At 57.8% G+C, this 18,973-nt stretch overlaps 1 protein-coding gene across 7 annotated transcripts; it reads right to left on the bottom strand.

Annotated features, from left to right (window-relative positions):
- Positions 1-179: 179 nt before the first annotated feature.
- Positions 180-17,084, bottom strand: ARHGEF19 (Rho guanine nucleotide exchange factor 19). Of its 7 annotated transcripts, none has more exons than XM_036067012.2 (20): positions 16,999-17,084; positions 16,614-16,679; positions 15,948-16,079; positions 15,510-15,723; positions 10,951-11,023; positions 9,422-9,865; positions 8,734-9,015; positions 8,465-8,573; positions 8,313-8,389; positions 7,756-8,018; positions 6,817-6,977; positions 6,549-6,701; positions 6,164-6,293; positions 5,944-6,018; positions 5,698-5,787; positions 5,360-5,520; positions 3,281-3,439; positions 2,890-3,041; positions 1,139-1,243; positions 180-751 (listed from the first exon to the last, which is right to left on the bottom strand). In XM_036067012.2, exons 4-20 carry the CDS (start codon positions 15,597-15,599, stop codon positions 594-596), a joined length of 2,682 nt encoding a protein of 893 aa, XP_035922905.1. In that variant the 5' UTR covers positions 15,600-15,723; positions 15,948-16,079; positions 16,614-16,679; positions 16,999-17,084; the 3' UTR covers positions 180-593. The 7 variants fall into 7 exon arrangements, with proteins under 7 accessions (XP_035922905.1, XP_077929882.1, XP_077929881.1 ...); XM_078073756.1 differs by lacking the exon at positions 16,999-17,084 and having other exon boundaries at positions 180-409; positions 545-751; positions 16,614-16,777; XM_078073755.1 differs by lacking the exon at positions 16,999-17,084 and having other exon boundaries at positions 16,614-16,777.
- Positions 17,085-18,973: the final 1,889 nt, after the last annotated feature.

Raw genomic sequence — 18,973 nt, 5'->3', positions numbered from 1 at the left:
TCTGATATTTTGTCAATTGCAGCCCAAAGCTGTCTAATTCATACCCAGCCCTGCTGTCTCCTCCTCCGGTTAAGAGGTGAACTCTCCCCATTGGGAGGCAGCCAGGGAGCCTCCTGACCTTTAGTTGGAGGAAGTGGGGCTGGGGTGGGGGCAGCATCAGACAGCCCGCAGACTCCAAGCAAAGGCATCATGGGAGTTTATTTACAGAAAAGTCACAGCCACCAGGGCCCATGCAGGCTCTGGCCAGAAGACACCAGATATATATATCTATATACATATAGGTCCCAGCACCCATCAGCACGAGAGCTGTCCCCAGCTGGGCCCCTGCCAGAGGGACCAAGAGTCAGGCAGCGTGAAGGGAGTGGGCCCCAGTCCTTGCCAGCTGTCACAGGTCACCTGTGCAGTCCCTCTGTGGGAGGAAGAAACTGGTGTCGGCCCTGAAGTGTGGACCTGGAGGAGTGTGAGGACGGGCTGTACTCTGGACGCCAGGTCGTGGAACACCAGCAGTGGCCTGGGGCTCGGGACACTACAGGTCCCTGCAGACCTGTGCAGGAGCTGGGCACGGAGCCGGCGTCCCAGGCCATGGCTGCCCATCATGCGGGGGGCTCTCCCAGTTTGCTGGTGGCACTTGTGATCCGCTTATTCTCTCGGAGGTTTCGAAGGCGGGCACTGAGGCTGCTGATCTCTTCCACGTAGGCCTGGGGCACCCACCCCTTCTCGCCATCTGCCAGGCGGACCCCCTCCAGCCAGCCTAGGGGCACGCAGGCCAGGAGCAACATCAGTGGCATCAAAGGGACTCCAGGGCCAGGTCTGCCTTGTCTGCGCCCCTGGGGCAGAGGTGACATCATCCCAGCAACCCAGTTCCAGGAAGGACCCTGCCTCTAGCAGTCTTGTAGATGAATTTCTGACCTGTTTTTCCTGACATCCTCTAAGAAGGGTATTTCCCATTCTTTCCCATCAGTCACTCTGCATCCTCCAGCTTTATAAGCGGGAAGTTCCTCCTCTTGTCTAACTTGATTCCTGCATGCTGTGGTTGATCAACACTTGCACAACTTTTTCCTGTGATGTCTTAGACATCTAGCTACCTCCTGCCCACCCGGGTCCCATCAGGAAGGCCTTCCCAGGAGGCCCCTCTCACCATCACTGGTTTGGGTCCTCACAGCCAGGATGTCAGTCTTCTCCAGGGTCAGCTCATCCGGCTGCAGAGCCTTGTATGTCCTGACACACTGAACCTGGGGGTGGTCTGACAGCCCAAGGGAGAGCGAGGGAGTCCCCGGGGCAGGGGGTGATTGGGGGTGGGGAGGGGTAGGAGAGGGAGTCCCCGGAGGGTGGGTGGTGGCTCCTGCTGCTTCATTTGCTCCGCGCCTCCCACTGCCCACCCTGGCCACTGTCCTCTTACGCTAAACACAAGCCCTTGGTGAATCCAGTCCCTCCCAGCTTGGGTTATTGCCCAGGGCTCTCACCTCCCCAGCTCAGTCTAACACCTTGACGCTGACCTCCAGGCCAGTGTCCACCTACCCCAGACACCCCCCACAAAACAGTAATGGCCCCTTCCTATGCCCCTGCTGCTATCCAGGGCTCCCTCTAATCCATCCTTCTCAACTGGGACCTCCCACTCCTCTGAGTAAAATCCAAAGTCCTCCCCACAGCCTACAAAGCCCTGCATGGTCTGGCATTGCGTCCTCGCTAGCCTCCCCTCCTCCCTTCTTTTTCCCCTCCCCCTCCCCACGCCCCTTGCTCATGAAGCTCAGCAACACTAGCTGCCCTGCTGTTCCCCCAACATTCTGAGCTCCCTCCTGCCTCAGGGCCTTTGCACTGCCTGTCCTCCTTCCAGGAGTACCTCCCCCAGAAGAGGCTGCCCCTCTTCATCCTGCAGGGGCCTTCCCTGACCACCTCTCTGGAGTGGGACGCTCACCCCACAGCCCAAACAGGACTCTTAGCCCAAGCCAGAGAACCTGCTTCGATCTAGGCCCTAGGCTCTTTCTACCACGGTAGACAGGCTGGCAGTATTGCGAAAACCACAGGCTTTGGGGCCAGACCTGGCTTGAATCCCAGCTCTGCTCCCCACTGGCTGTCTGACCTTGGGCAAGTTACTTAACATTTCTGAGCCTGTTTTCTCAGATATGAAAAAATGAGTCTACAACAGGGCTATCATGAGGACTGAAGAAACTAAATGCGTATAAAAGCCCCTTACACTGGGCCTGATGCATGGCAAGCATGGGTAGAAACCAGTTCCTTTCCCTTCTTCGTTAGCTCAGCCCTAACTCCCCCGCTCAGAAACCCTCAAGAGCAGCCTGGTATCCACTATATCAGGGTCCCTCTCTGATTGGGCAGCACTCTGGCTTACCAGCCTCACTCACACCCCAGAAAGAAGCCTCCATATCAACAGAGCTGATCCCGCACCCCCCACCCCCGGCCACTTCGGTTCCTGCCCTCTTTGCAACAGAAGTGAAGGTGGAGACAGACCCGGGCTCCAGCCGCAGCTCTGCCCCTTACTAGTTGGGTGAACTTGGACAAGTCACTTTAACCTTTCTGAACCTCTGTTTTCTAACTTGTAAAATGGGTTTCTGTGGGGATGAAATGGGAGGATACAAAAGGCTTTGCCATCTCCAAGGTGTCGCCTGAGCACATGGGGGTCGGCCTGGCCTCTGTAAATGTTGTCCCTCTTCCAAGGATCTGCACAGTGGCCCCTGACTGGCCCAGGCCGGCCCCTGACTGCCCCAGGCCGGCCCCTGACTGCCCCAGGCCGGTTGATCTCTCTCCCCGCTGGCTCTGCTGGTAACATGGCACCAGGATGGGAGGAAAGGGGAAGAGGAGTGAGGGACCCAGCTGGGGGGATGCGGGCCTTGAGGCGGGGGCGGGGGGGGGCAGGGAGAGGCAGGCTGCTACCTTGGCCCTCGCTGAAGACCTCCTTCTCCTCCTGGGAGCTGGAGGGGCACATGGCTGAGATCCATCGCTGCTTCTCACTTCTAGGGAGGGGGAGGCTGAGTTGGCACAATGCGCAAAGTGCAATCTCCCAGGGCCAGAGTGGCGAGACAGGGCTGGGAGAATTGGGGTATGATGTCCAGACTCAGGACCCACCCAGGGCCCGCCCCACAGCCCTGTCGGTCCCCAAGCTGGGGCCCCACCCAGCTCCGAGCATAAGAGAGCAGGCCCGGAAGGCTCTGGACACCAGCTCCGCCCGTGGCCTGCCTTATGCCCCTGTCCCCGCAGGTAGACTTGAAAGGCCTTGTGCCTGCCCGGGGAGGGGTCCTCTCTCTCCACACCCAAGCCCACTCACTCAGTCCGGGCCCTCAGCAGGAACTGGTGCTTCGCATGTGGCCCATGGAGGAGCTGAAGGAGGAACACGTGGCCGGGGATGCCTTGGAGCTTCAGGCTCAGATCCTTCACCTGGAGCTCGGCCATCTTGGCATGGACAAACACGGCAAACTTCCCTAGCCTGCGGGACCGGGGGAGGTGAGGTCAGCCTGGCTCACCCTCGGGACAGGGGAGTTCCGATCAGAAGGGAGTGGCTGCCCCTCTGGCTCCCTCCCCATTGGCTGCGGAAGGGCATCACCCCCCTAACAGCCAGCAGAGGCCCCACAAGGAATGGGGAACACCATTCCCACGGGCTCCCTGACAGAAGTAGAAGGTGACAAAACCCAGTCCCTGACCCCGGGCATGCTTTCAGGTTCTCTCTGAACTGCTCCCCGCCCCCCCGAGTCCTTATTCTAAAGAGCCAAGGGGCAGCCCCCCAGATGAGACCCCTGCGCTGCTTAGTGTTTGACTCTCGGACCGGTGTAGAAGCTGAACTCTGTCTCTCGTTTGCCGTTCTATCCCAGTGCTTGACACTGCCCGGCCCATAATCTGGGTTCAATAAACACTTGTGGGAAGGATGGGCAGGTGAGTGGGTCCAGGAGGTCCCACAGATTCCTTCTTCTCAACCTGTCTAAATAGAAGTCAGTATCTCCCACTCCAAACCAGACACCTTCCCTGTTCCCCATTCCAGGGAAAGACTCCATCAAGTGGCCCAGGAGGAAACTCTGCCATCATTCCAGCCTCTTCTCTCCCTCTCCCCGCACACCCCACCAGCAGCTCCATCCTACCTAACTCCCTATTGTCCCTGGAGTCCACACAAATCCCAACCACTTTGGGGGCATCTACTCTCACCTGGGCAATTGTAATAGCTTCTGGTCTCTCTCCTTCCAGTCCATTCTCCAGACTGACCAGGAGTAAAATGTCACTCATCTGCTTAACTCTCCATGCTCCCCATGGCCCTCAGAAAGCCCAACCTCTGTACTATGACTTTCAACAACCCAACTTCTTTTTCCTGACCTTCCCCTCTACGAATCCAGCCGTATTAGGCTCCATCATCCCCCAAACACACTCTGCTGTTATACCTTACTGTGACTTTGCTATATCCTCCCAAACTCCTTCTCCACCTGGAAAACTCCTACGTATCCTTCAAAACCCAGCTCAAATGTCCCTTCCTCTTTGAAGCGTTACTGATTCTCACCCCATACCAGAAGTTGCTACAGTAGGAGTGCACCTTTCCCCTCAAAACACTGACCAGGTGGTTATCAGAATGTATCATCATTGTCCTGAGAGCTCCTCTAGGCAGAAATGTCCCTAGCACCCATCAGGGCCCGGAAGAGAATAGGGGTTCGGTGACACTTTAGTGAATGAATGAATAAACCAGGAATGAACCCTTCCCATAGTCTAAGAAGTCCTTTCTTCATCACATCCAGCCTTAAGGCTTACCTCACTCAGAAAGACTTCTCCCTCATCCCAAACTGATACCAATCACAGCTAATACGGAGTGAGTGTTCACTGCGTGCCAGGCACTGTGCTAAGCTCTTTCCATGTATTATTATCACACTGAGTGTCCCTACATGGTAGTCTCTATGTTACAGATGGAGGATAAGATAATAACAATGGTTAAGAGCCTGGGATCGGACACCGGACAGACCTGGCCTCCTGGCCCCTGCACTTACTAGATCCATGCTCTTGAGAATAACAAGGGAGCCTACTTTCCAGGGAGATGCTTAGAGGACTGAAGAGAATAGTGCACACAGGATGCCTGGCACAGGACAGGCGCTCAGTAAATGTTGGCCATTATCAGGATGAGTTGGGGCGGAGCTGGGACTCCAGGACGGTGCTCTTAATCTCTGCTCTGCAGACAGCCCAGCCCTTGGTTCTCAGGTCTGGAAAATGGACTGGCCTCACATCTCTGCCTTTTCTGGGGGAACCTCCAAGGCTCGGGGTGCTCCAGCAGCCCAGACAGGGGCTCCCAGGCCTAGTGATGGACTGTTTGGGAGCCTCATGGTGGGGAAGAAGGGAGCTGGCTCCGATCTACTTCCCGCACCCTGCCCAGACTCACTCCTTCCGCCGAGAGAGCAGCAAGCAGTCGTTGAAGAGGTGCAGGTAGACTGCCTTGCTGGACAGCTTCAGCTTGGCGGGGGGCGCTGCGGGCAGTGGTGCCAGCTCCATCAGTTCCCCATGCCGAACCAGCCAGCGGGCCTGAGAGATCAGTGGGAAGATCTGGAAGGACGGAGGGGGCCGGGGGAGGGCGGGTCAGGCCCGGGACAGCAGGGCAAAAAGCACAGAACAGGGGAGGGGTGGGGCAGGGGAGCGAGGAACTGGCCTGCCGTGCTCAGGGAAGGAAGGAACAAGAGCAACCCCTTTGTGGCCCCCATCCCGCCAGCAGCAGGCATGCACCTTGCCCTCAAAGTGGATCTTCTTGCTCAGATGGATGAGCTCCTCTGTCCTCTTCATGGACTGCACGCTGGCATTGCACTCTTGCACCAGCTGGGGAGGCCGTGGGTGGGTCACCTGCGGCCCCCCCCCACCCCTGCTCCCAGAGCCTAGCCTCAGGCTCCCACCTGGGGACCAGAGGCTCTGATGGCTGGGGCTCATTTAGAGATATGCCGGGGATCTGGGGGCGCCCTGGGGAGCTGAGCTCACCTCCTTGAGTGCATTGAAGGCTTTGGTGGCCACGTCTTCGTCTTCAGAGCCCTGTGCTGTCCGCTTCAGGATGTTCTGGAGGGTGGGGTCGGTGCAATGAGGCAAGCTGGGACCTCCACCCATAACCCTGCCCGCCTGTCGTTACCCAGGAGGGGCTGTGGAAGGCACAGCACCATTCCCCCCTCACAGCCCTCACTGTAGCCGGGTGCCCTCCAGCTACCTCCACCAGCATCTTGAGGCGGGTGATCCTCTGAAATGGCAAGATAAGGAAGGAGGTGAGGGGCAGACGTTGGCATACGGGAGACTCCTCCAGGCGAGCCAGGATGCCAGGGAACTTGGGGTTCTCCAGGCTGGAAGATGGGGAGGGGCCTGGGGTCACAGATAGGCTCATAGATCCTATGAACCGCCAGGATCCATGACCCCAGCCACCCTCTTGATTTTTCAGGTACCTCTCGGCATATCCTTCCTGCCCCTTGGGGTTGGGTCTAACCTGATCCTAGGTCAGAGAGCCCTGTTCAGGAACCACCCCCCTCCCGGGTCACCGGTCCTCCATACACCCTTCCGCCTAAGACTCCCTTTATCTCCCCCCCCCCCCTTCAGAGTACAGCAGACGCTGGTAGGTGCGCTCCTGGTAGGCCTGGTTGGTGACGTAGGGCAGGTACACTCGGCGGAAGGCTGGACAGTGGTGCAACACAATGTCGCACACGCTGAAACGCAGGACATCTGCCTCTAGCCGCTGCTCCAGGTCCTGCAGAAACCTGAGGGGTCCGGAGAGGGGTCAGGGTCAGGGCCAAGGAGAGACCCCAGACCTGGGAGCCGGGCCAATCATAGGCTTTGTCCCCGCCCCCCCACCTGACCAGACCACTCCCTCACCTCTCGCTGGTGCTCTTGACCTCGGGCAGTTTGGAGAACAGCCATTGCTTGTCCTGCACCCCCAGACATTCGCTCAGCTCAGCAGATCCTAAGAAGTGGCCCACGGCCACCGACAGGCTGTGGATGTATGAGGCCTCGGACGTGATCAGCTCAAACTTGGCCTGAGTGAGGGCGGAGGCGGGGTTGAAAGGGCCCGACAAGCCCACCCCGGACACTGTGACCTCACTTACCACCCGCCCTCCCGACCCCGCCATTCCTTTACCCCTCCCCCTGCTGTCCAAGCCCTGGACACCATCTCCTTAGATACCCCACCTCCGATGACCTGGTGCCTGACGGGTGAAGGAGACCACCTCTAGCCGCGCGCAATTGTTCAAACTCAACTAAAGACCTTGCCTGAGCCCCTAGCTCCACCCATCAGGCCTGCCCCTCCAGCGGGGAGCGCTTCATTTAGCCCCGCCCCCGCCCCGCTCAGTCCCTCGCCCACCAGGCGTTTTCTCTCCAGAGGGCTCTGCCCCTCCGGGTCCTCGCTTTCGCGGTCCCACCTCGGCCGGCCCAGCCTGACTCCGCCCCTCCGCTGGCCCTGTTGGCCCCGCCCCTGGCCCCACCCCTCCGTCCAGCCGCCGCTCTCGACGGCTGCTGCAGCGCTCCCGGCCCCGCTAGCAGCCTGCCCCACCTGGTCAGGTCCGTGCACCCACCTTTCGCATAGACGGTCCCGCCGGCCCCGCCCTCTCGTGGCCCCGCCTTCCCCGCTGGGTCCCACGCCCACCTCCAGCAGTGTGCAGTCCCGCTGGCCCGGTAACCCAGGGCCTCAGGCCCCGCTAAGTCGAGGGACCACCCCTCTACCACGTCCTCCTGGCCCCGCCCCTTCTGTGGCCCCGCCCCCTGCGGGCCCCAGGGCCACCTCCCCGGCTGGCAGCCCCGCCGGCCCCCGGCGCCCACCTCCTGCAGTTTGCAGTCGCGCAGGCTCAGCGTGGCCAGGACGCCGCTGCCGCGCACGTCGGGGATGTCCTGCCACAGCGAGAAGGTGGAGCCTCGCGCCGAGCGCTGCGCCCGGAAGGAGCTGCTCGGGGAGAGGTTGGCGCGCGGCGGCCCGGGCCCCTCCTCCGCGCCCTCCGCCTCGTCCCCCGGGCCCTCCTCCTCGCGCTGCTGCCGCCGCAGTTCGCGGGCGCTGGCCACGTCGCTGTATTCCTGGTAGAGGACCGCTGGGCGGGGAGAGGGGCGGGGGAGGGCCGTGGGGCGCCCGCCGGCCGGGTCCGGCTCCTGCCCGGCGCCCCGAGAGCCCGCCTCACTAAACGAGCCTTTCGGACGGTTCGGGTAGCGGGACACCGTGAACTCGTTCACTCACTCACTCACTCCTTCCAGAAACACTGCTTGCGCACTCACTGCGTGCTAGCCACTGTGCTTGCTGCGGAGATTCAGCTCTCTTGCCCTCTCGCAAGATCCCAACCTCTCAACTCTCCAAACCCGCAGCCCCCCAGCCCCTTCCTCCCACGTACTGTTAAGGAGAAACCGTGACTGGCGCCGCTCGCTGGCGCTCCTGGACCCCGGAGCCAGCTCTTCCGGCGTGTCCTGCCTAGGAAAGGGACAGGGTCAGGGCCCTTCTTGGCCGGCACCCCTCCTCGGACCGAGCGCGAGTGGGAGATGGTACCTGGGCTCGGGCCAGCCGCTATGGCCCCCGCTCGGGTCAACAGGGGCTGGCATCGCCAGACCGTCCACCCTCATCTCTACACTGCGCGACTCCCTTCCAGATGCTTTTCCTGGAGAGGGCAAGAGCTGAGGGTGGGTGGCTCCAAGAATGGCGCTGGGCACTGGGGTGCCACACTCCAGCTGACCAGCACCCCGTCTCAGGTGTGGGCCGTGCCCCATGCTGCCTCTGGCTCGCGGCCTGCTCTTAGGGCCCAGGGAAGCAGCTGGTACCTTCCCGAGCTGCAGCAGTGCCTGACCCTGGGGTCAGCACCCTGGCTGCTGAATTCCGCCCCAGGCGCAGGGAAGAGTGCAGCCGGGTCATCAGCTCAGAGGCTGAGAAGCGCCTCCGCTCAGGCCCCTCCAGGCCTCCTCGGGAGGGTCCAGACAGCTCCAGTGGCCTAGGCTCCTCTGTGCTCAGGGTCTGCTCTGCCGCCTGGCCAGGCTCCAGGAAAACAGCATGGGCTTCAGGGCTGCCAGGGAGCTCTTCACGCTGGTACACCCGCATCTTGCGCCCTACGGGGAAGTGGGGTGAGAGCACAGGCTGCATCTGCTGGGCGCTCTCTCCACTCCCCGCTGCTGCTACCCTGTGGCCCTGAGCCTCTGAGGGAAAGGTCAGTGTTTTTGCCAGGATCTGGTCCCCCCGTCCCCCGAAAATGGGATCCACAAGAGGGGTAGCAGAGAGAGCACAGTGCTTGCCTGCAGTGGGCAAAGGGCCAAGGAGCCCAGGACAGCCACTCATTTGCAGTGCAACCTCCAACAAGTCACCAGTCCTCCCTGATTTCCCATTCTCTTCTCACTAGAATCTACCACTTGTCCTGCCTGTTTGGGGAACTCTGGGGCTTATGAAGCTTAAAAGAGCCACCCGACTTCTCCCCTGTCTGTCCCACTGGGCCACCACCCCTCACCCAGAGTGACTCACAGGCAGACTTCTTCTCTGAGCCATGACTGGCCCGGCGCTGTGGCTGTGGGTGCTGGGGACTCCAGGGTCCCTCCAGAGCTGGGGGCTGGGCACTAGGACAGTGTGGCCAGCTGCCAGCCCTGCTGGGCCGCATCCCCCCACCAGTGGAGATGTCGGTGTCTGGGACTTCCGGGGATGGCGGCCATGGCAGCCCTTGGAGAGGAGCAGGGGTCCCCAGGGACCAGCGGCTGCCAGGAGCCCGCAGCTCCTCTGGGGCCACAGGGAAGAGATCCAGACACACAGGGCTCGGGGGCTGCAGGGCAGGCAACTCTGCAAAGGACAGGCTCTCCTGCTGGCACACGGCTACCGGGTGGCGGGCAGAGCCACGTGGCCCAGCCAGGTGGGACTTGAGGGTGGCAGGTGGCCCACAGTCCATTCCTCCTTTGCTCTGCCACCCACCTGGGCCTGCACGGGAAAAGGTATGAGAGGCAGACACAGAACAGTAGGGCTGTCCAGCAAGCCACCTCCGTCTCGGAGGCCTGGACAAACCCTTGTGTACACGCATGCGCACACTCACGCACCTAACTGCATAGTAACAGCTAATACTTACTGGGCACTTACGGAGTGGCAAGTGCTGGGCAAGTGGCAAGTGCTTTATATATATTATTTCATTTAATCCTCACAACCCTGAGTTGATGCTATTTTTATCCCCATTTTATAGGTGAGGTAGGTGAGGCACAGACGTTATTTGGCCTATGGGGGGAGCCAGGATTCAAACCCAGGCTGTCTCGCTTCTGAGTCTGCGCTTTTAACCACCTTGTGCATTTTCAACTCTCACTGACCTATGATCAGACACACATACATACGTTGTCGCACAATCCATGTATGTTCCAGGCACATGCACACGTTTTCTTCCAAGTACACACCTGGACATACACACTCTCATAGGTACACATAGACACTTCAAAGCCACAGGCTCACGCATTCACACACTTTTCACACAACTACATATATTCACACAGACTCTTTCACACACACATACACACACACACACACACACACACACACACTGACCCATCAGATATTTATGTACCCACTCAAGCTTTCTCACACTCCTGTTCCATTCACACTCACACACCGAGATACAGACACAAATACACGGGCCCAGAAGTCCTTGCTTTGGTGTTACCCAACCTCCTCTACCATGCCCAGAGTTGCAGCCTTCTGCGCTGAGTGGTGCCCACACCCTGCCAAGCTGGCTGGGAGGCTCACAGACTGGCAGGCGGGCCACCACCCAGATCAGGCTAGGCCCTCCCGGGAGAAGGGCAGGGAGATGTCCTGGATCCCCCACTTGGGGCGAGAGAGGGGTTCTTCCCTACCCGGGGGTCCCAACCCCAGCGATCGAGCCAGGCTGACCGGGTCCTCTCTGGGCAGGGAGTCATCCCCAAGGAGTCTGCCGGAGCCTCGGGGCAGGCCTGATGATAGAGGGATCCGAGCCCCCACAGCCCTTCCCCCGGCCCTCCACCAGCTGCCCTCCTGCAGCCTCTCACCTCTCCAGCCGAGGGCCGCTGATCTCGTTCTGCTCCTGCTCCGGCGGGAGAAGCCCTCTCTCTGCCCAGCTGGCTGGGGGAGATCCCACCCAGACAAAGAGTTTGATTCATCAAACCCTGTGGTGAGGCAAGCGGTAGGGAGGGAGGGAGCAGGCAGCGGGCTGGGCGGGGGCCTACCCTAGCCTGGCCTCACTGTGGGCAGGCGGGGCAGCAAGGACCCCCCCAGAGGCCCCCTCTGGCCAGAGGAGCAGTGCCCAGCCTGGCAGGGCAAGGAGACCGAGGGGACAGAGACAGAGATAGAGACCCAGAGATACGGAGACCCTTTAGGCAGCATCTCGGAACGGGAGACCCCAAAACACTCAAACCCAGAAAACCACAGACGCCGAGACATTCAGGGACCCAGAGATGGAGACAGAGACAGAGACACTGAAAATTTCACAGACCAGATACTCAGAGACAGATGCAAAGCCCAGAAAAACCCAGGGAGACAGATGGACAAACGTTTTGTGGCCCACAGGGTTGCCAGTCTAGTGAGGGAGCTGAAAATGAAAACAGTTACAATCCGGGTTGGCAGGAGCCAAGCCAGAGGAACCATCAGCGCTGGGCTCAACTTGACCTGAGCATTCCAGGAAGGCTTCCTGGAGGAAGTAATGGCTAACTGTTCTGGCTGAAATAGCCAGGGACCCAATAAACATCGATAGGGAGAAAATCTTGACCTGAGAGAAACAGTGACAGCGTCAGTGACCGAGGGATGAGGGGGGGATGGAGGAGAGGACCCAGGGGGGGACCACTCCATCTGCAGAGCTGCTCCTCTGCTCTCTTCAGTCCCTACCTGGGATGGGGTGGGGCTGCTCCTAAGAGACAGTTACCCTCCCTGTCCGTGTGGGCAGCTTAGCTTGTACCTTAAACCTCTGTCCATCTGAGCACGTCTCTGTTTCCTCATCTGGTAAATAGGCTAGTCCTGCCAGCTTTAAAACACTAACACGAGAATTAATGATAGCACCCGTAAAGCCCCTCTCACAGAGTGGGAGCTTTGGAGTTGATAGTCATTCTCCTGAGTATTGGGATTAGTCTTTCTCTAGTCAGCAGGTGGCTTGGGTCGTCACACGGATGGGGAAACTGAGTCAGTGAGGATGAGGCCCACCCTTCTTTGTAGGAGCATGTGGAAGGAGACTTGGGACCACTGCCGGCCAGAGAGATCTCTTTCTCTCCAGGAATCTGAAGTCCTCAACATAGGAGTCCTACTTTCTTCTGTGGGGACCCATGTGCAAGAATGTACACGTGCTTCTGCTCCCTTGTATTCTGGGAGATCCTCTCCACTTGGATTCAGGGAGCCCCTGGAAGGCAGGGAGCACACCCCCCCATACCCTCCTGAGTTACAGGGATAAGTGAGCAAAAACATGGAAGCCTTGGGGCAGGAGCCCCCCTATTAAAGGCTTAGAGGAGAAGCCTGGGTGGATGCCAGGGGAAGGTGGTAGGTTTTCCGTAGAGAGGAGGCTGGAGGCAGGTCCCTAGAGGGAAAGTCAGGGGTGAGTCAACCTCCACCTCTGTCCAGACCAAAAGGCAATGGGAATGACCCATCTAGCTTGGATACCAGCCCTGTGGCCTTCCCAAGATGTGGCCCGCTCAACCTCAGTGCTCGGGACCAAGGAGCGGTTGAGCTGTGTTCATACTGTGTGCAGCTCATCTCTGCTAGAAAAAAAAATAAAGGAAAAAAACCTCAGGAAGAGAACTGGCCCCAAGTAGCAGGCTCATTCCCTGCTCCAGACAGGATCACCGGATATTCTAGTGGCAATGGTCATTCTGGAACCCATAGGGGAAAACCCCTGCCAAGGTTCAAGCCCAGTGTTGACACTACCAGCTGTGTGGCCCTAGGCGAGTCATAGCCTGTTCCCGGGCCCCAGTGTCCCCACCTGTAAAGTAGCATGGAAGGTCCCTCCTGGCTGCCCCCTCTAGGAAACTCGTGTCATCATGAATATCTCTGCGGGCAGAAGGACAGGCAGGGACCAAGGAGGGCCCCATCCAGTGGACACTGCTAATCACATGGACAGTGGGCCCACTTGGCAAGGCTGGCAGAGAGGGTCTCTGGATACTACTATGGCTCAGGGAGAGCACCTCTGGCTTCCTGCGCCCAGGATTTCCCTGCCTCCCTCCCTGGTCCCCCTTGCCCCGATGCCCAGAGGAGTAGGGCCCTGCCATGGCCCCTGTGCCCCTTCAGGGACAAAGCCGAGTGGAAGGTCATGGCTGGAAAGGGGATCCAGGCCAAACAGGCTACGGAGCCCCAGGAGGCCATAAGTGGGTGGGAGCCAGGATCAGAGGCCAGGCAGGCAGCACAAAGGACTCACTCTGGGAAGACTGGCGGGAGGAGGATGGGACGGCAGGCAGCAGGGTGGGGCCCTACCTCAGCCAGGGAGCTCTGTCCAGCCTCCGACACGGTCCAGGGCTCCAGACCACCTGGGGGCTCTGGGGTTGCAGCTGGGTCCTCGGGGGGCTATGTCAGCATGGCCCCTGAGCCGGGCAGTGCACGATCCTGGGTATTGTGTGGGGCGGGGAAGGGGGAGGCGAAGGCGGAGGGAACCTCGCAGGCGGGCAGGCGGCTGTCTCAACGTGCCTGCTCCCCGCCCCCCTTCCCCAGAACCGGTTTGGCCAGTCTGCGGTACAAGAGGGGGGCTGGAACAATGGGAGTCCTATGCCCGGGAGAGGCTCTGAAGGACCCCAGACCGATGTCCTAAAGATGGGGGAAGCACTGCTTTTCCGCCCAAGAAACAAGTCACCCCTCTTCTGAAGCTTCCCAAATGTAAGACATGCTGGGGGAGGAGAGGCTTCACAGAGAACCTCCCAAGCCTTGGACTTCTCAGGTACGCTGAGAACTCTGCAGTTTGCTGACCCTCCCTGAACTGGCTACAGCACCTATAAAATAGGAACACTCGTTTCTATGGTGGAGAGATGGAAATCATGAAAGTTGGTGATGTGCATCCAGGACCATCCTGGCCAACCCTTCCAGCATCACTGCTCCCATGAATGACCCATCCTCTCCTGCTGCCTGGAATGACCCACCTTGCCATTTCCAATGGCCTCCTCCACCAGGAAGCCTTCCCAGACTCTAGCCCACACCGAATAAGCCCTCAATAAACCAATAGCCCCAGTAGAACCAGCCTCCAGTAAGGAGGCTGCAGCAAGCATGCAATCTTCCCAAGCCCATGAAAGGGAAAGCTGTTCTATTCCCAATACTACCTGCCATTTATTTAAGCACTCAGCAATTGCCAGACACTCAGTGTTAATATCAATATGTACACAAATACCAATACTCATGTTGCTCATAACTTATTGTACACTATGTGCCAGGCACTGTTCTGAGCACTTCACATCTGTTTACAGGTTTCCCCCACTACCCAAAAGTAGAGTGTTCCTACGAAAGCTTTCCTAAGCCAAAACGGCATAAAACAAAGAAGCAATTACCATTAATGTATATGGAAAAATGTTTTTAGCATTTCCATACCCCAAAAATAACCTCTCTTAGGCTTTTCTGATACTTGAGGACACATCTTGCTAACAGATGCACAAAATAAATCGAGATAAAACACAGATGCCCCAGGACACAGCTCAAAGCTCTGTTGGCTTGATCCTGAGATGCTGAGTGCCGGGCCAGGGAAAAGTTTGGTGTGGCAGGCTCTCTGCTCAGGGTGTGTGCTGCCTCTATAAAGGATTGCTGCAAAACAAATGTTGAACGCTATTTTCCCTTTTTCACCTTTTTCCGTAAAAGCAAAAATTTTCTTTGGATTTCTTCTGGTTAGTGAAAACAGGTACTAATAAATAGAAGTCTTCGGTGAAAGCCAAGTGGTGTAATGCAAACTTCTGAAAAGCAAGGGATACTGTATTCATTCAATCTCCACCACAACCCTGTTACTGCTCCCACTTATCAGATGAGGACATGAGGCTTGTACGTGTTAAATCGGGGGAGGGGGTTATCCCATTCAATCTCTCATCAGCTCTATGAAGTCTCTATTTTATAGATATGAAATTGAGGTCCGAGGGATTAAATCACTTGCCCAAGGTCATACAGCTAATAGGTGTCAGCACTAATATTCAAACCCAGGTCTTTGACTCAACCACCAACCTCTGTCCTTAGCCACTGCCCAGGACTGCGTCACCAGGCTTTTGGGAGAATCTGGTGAAAAGTGTGTAAATGTCCGTTGGGAGGTGTCTCAGCTCTCCTGACTAAACCCTTTTACTATTATTCATACACTGCTGGCCTCCATGAGCATATGGGGCAGGTGTCCAGGGCCCAGATCCCAATGTACTCTCCCCCACCAACTGGTGACCACTCAGTACTGAGTGATTAGGGTCCCTCCACTCCCTTGGCCTCCAGAGCATCCAGACAATGAAGAGACACTGCACAGTGTGTGTGGAAACCAGGTGTCCATGGACAGGTGGCACACTGGGGGGCAGAGAGAGGTTTATTGCCAGCACTGCACACAGAGCAGGAGACGGGGACAGGGAGAGGGAGGCAATGCAGGACTAGCAGTCTTCAGTGAGCTTTAATGCTCTAATCCTCTCACCCCAGTTCCGAGGCCGACCTTGGGGCCGCTGGCCAAGGTACTGCCCAGACCCCCGGCCAGAGGCAGAGGACCCCAAATGGAAGGAAGCATCTGGGGAACCTAGGGTTCTTGAAGGGCAGTCCCGCCTCACTCGCGCCTGGTCCTGGGCTCTGGGGACAGCGCCCCTGCTGCAGAGGACAGGAAGCATGGCTTGGTCATGCTGAATAGGCTGGCCCTGGAGAGCAGAGGGGACTCCGGTGGGGATAATGTCATAGAGGGGGCGGGGGAGTGGGCGGAGTTTGGTGAAGGGCGGGGCCAGGCAGAAAGGAGACGGAGGGGGGCCAATTCTCCCTCTGGGAGAGGCCAAACTAGAGGGCGGGGCAAGAGAGGGCTGAGCTAAGGCGTGGGGGCGGGCCGGGGGGCGCGGTCGGGGGACCAGGGTCCGTTAGCAGTGCTGACCTAAAGCAGCGCCTCCCCGGAGTCCGCAGGCTTCTGCATGGCCAGGTAGCGCTCGCGCTTTATTTTGGTAACCAGGGCTGCTGCAACGTCGGGCACGAGCCAGGCGAGGGGGCGCACGGAGACCACCACGTGCTGGGGCCAAGGGGGAGCCAAAGAGAGAATGAGTCCCTTAGCTACCTTAATTTATCGAGCGCTTACTAAGTGCAAGGCACCATTCTGAGGTTTCCCGGGTATTAATTCACTTAATCCTCACAACAACACTAGGAGGTGAGTACAGTCACTATTCCTGTTTTACAGGTGAAGAGACTAAAGCATAAAGCGGTTGTCATTTGCCCAAAGACACGGGTATAATTCGAAACCCGTAACACTAGGGACCCTGGTAGAGACAGAGCTGGAGAAAGGATCCTAAGCAAAGCCGGAGGGAGCATGCCTCCTCTCCTTCCTCCAGGTCTGTTGCCCAAAGATAATAGTCGTAGTAGTAGTGCTATTAATTTATTGAGCACCTACAATGTGCTGGACACTGTGCAAGTGCTTGGCACCGAATCTTCATAACGACCCTATGAAGTAGATCCTATTCTATAGCATACCCCCCGTTTACAGCTGGTCGGCGGCAGCGCTTGAACTTGAACCCAAGTCTGTCCCACACACACAAATAGCTAACCCTACCTCGAAGGCGACGATGAAGCCCAGACGCACGGCCAGCAGCTTCCAGTAGAAGAGGGTGAGGTTCCCCTGTGGGTCGAGAAAGGCCGCGTACCTGAGCTGAGGAGGGCGCGGGGTCCGGCGAGTCTCTCCCGCCCCTCCAGGCCCCGGTGCCTGGCCCCGCCCCTTCAGCGGTTCCCCCACCCTCCACCCCAGCTCTGCCCAGCTGTCCGCCGCGCAGACTCAGCTTCCTATCCACCTAATTGGGCTCCGCCCCACCCCTCCCACGGGCTCACTGCTCCGCCTCCAGATTCAGCACCCCGCCCCCCGCAGCCAGGCCCCGCGCGTCCCCAGGCTCAGCGCTCCACCCCTCCCAGACAGGCCCAGACCCCCTCCTTGAGGCTCCCACTTGCAGGGCGTGAGGTCCTCCTGGGCAAGGTAGGCTGGAGGTGCGGGCACAGTTACGCAGTTGAGAAAGCTGCACAGTAGGCTGTGTGTTCCTACTGGTACAGGAGACAGGAGACGCATTAGGTCCGAGGTGAAGGCGAGGAGGAAAGCCTGCAGGGTCAGAGGGACTCCAAGGCCCAATCTCCCAACTACCCCGACCTGGGTCCAAACCCATTCCCGTGGGCAGGATGAGCCTGCGCCCAGAATCCTAGAACTCTACCTCTTATTTCCCTACCTCTGACCCTGGAATTCAGCCTCCATTTCCCTATTCCTAAGCCACCTTTCTGGGTCTCTGATCTCTATTTCCCCCTCTGACCCTGTATGCCCCTCCTTTGCCTCATGCTCACATTCACAATGACCAGAAGGTGGGCCATGGCCTCAAGCAGAGGCAGCCAGATTCCAATGCCCTGTGCCCGCTCAGCCACTGGCCTCCAATACTCGTACAGGAACTTGTGGGTCCAGTCGGATCTCTACCCAGTTGTTGCTGAGCAAAGCAAGCAAGGGTGCCAGAGCAAGGGCCCAAAGCCCCCTCACCATGACGAGGGTGGCTGCAGAGCTGGTGTGTAGGTGAGGAAGGCAATGTGGGAAGTAGGACTCCTTCAAGCCTGTCACTGGGTTCTGGGCCATCTGTGCGCCCAGAGTGGCCAACGCTGGACGTGCACACTCCTGTTCAAAGAGGCAACAGATGTGCCTCCTGGGGCCCAAGAGACTGGGTGTCACAACCCTGGGGTTGGGGGAGCCCCCCATCTTTTTCTGCCTGAGCAGGGAGCTCTGGAAATACAGGAATGAGGTCCACATCATTTTTGTTTCTGCAGGGCCTTTCCCCCCAAGGTCCTGGCTAAAAGCCTGTGGATGGATGTATGCATGCATGCATAGATAGGAAGGTAAACAGAAATGTAAACAACAAATGGATGCACTTCTGGGAGAGGGCTGAATAGGCTGATGGATGGGTGGGCAGTAGATGGACAGATGGGTGGGTAAACCGGACAGGCAGACAATTGGCAAATCTCAATAAGTGGGTGCACAAGTGGGTGAGTAAAAGGGCAGATGGGTGGATAGATGGATGGATGGCTAGGTGGATGGATGACAGACATTAGGATGGATGAATAGATAATGGATAATGGGTAATGTACTAGTTCATTCAATAACTGTTAACTGACTGGGGCACCTAGGTGGTTCAGATGGTTGAGCGTCCAACTCTTGGTTTTGGCTCAGGTCGTGATATTGGGGTCATGAGATCGAGCCCCACGTCAGGCTCTACACTCAGCGGAGAGTCTGCTTGAGATTCTCTCTCTTTGTCTGCCCCTCCCCCCTCTCTAAAATAAATCTTTAAAAAAAATAACTGTTAACTGATTGCATACTATTCTGCAGTAGATACTGGATATGATGGGGTGAACAACCTGGACAAGGCCCAGTTCCTGATGGAATCACAATCTAGTTGGGGAGACAGACGTCAAATGAATAAGCACAAATATGTATTGTGAAAAAGTCTGATGAAGGAAATGATGCTAAGTAAGGAGAGAGTGGAGGATCAGTCTGTGCAAAGGCAGGGCCATTCTTTAGGGCACATGAGTTATACACCGCACTATTCTAGAGGGCACCATTCGCATTGACTTTGCTACCTCAATGTTCCCTTTCTGCTTTCTCGGTCCTCCCACAGCTATTTAACCTCGTGCATCCCGTATGGCATAATACAACCCCCCTGGAAGGCTCTAAGGAGGGCAATGCATGATGTGATTTGTGTTTTCAAAAGATCACCCTGGCAGCTGAAAATGAATTAAGTAGGGCAAATGTGGGAGTAGGGAGACCTTGGGAAGGCTACAGCAGTGGTCCAGGTGAAGCAATATGGCTTGGACTGGGGTTGGGGGTGGGGGAGGAGCAGTGGTGGAGATGGAGACAAGCAAACAGATTCAGGATCAATGATTAGGTGTTTGGAT

Source organism: Halichoerus grypus, chromosome 5 (assembly GCF_964656455.1).
Source record: "Halichoerus grypus chromosome 5, mHalGry1.hap1.1, whole genome shotgun sequence".
NCBI classification, from domain to species: Eukaryota; Metazoa; Chordata; class Mammalia; order Carnivora; family Phocidae; genus Halichoerus; species Halichoerus grypus.
Note: the sequence above shows the minus strand (reverse complement) of the source record. Positions and strands in the feature narration are given on the sequence as shown.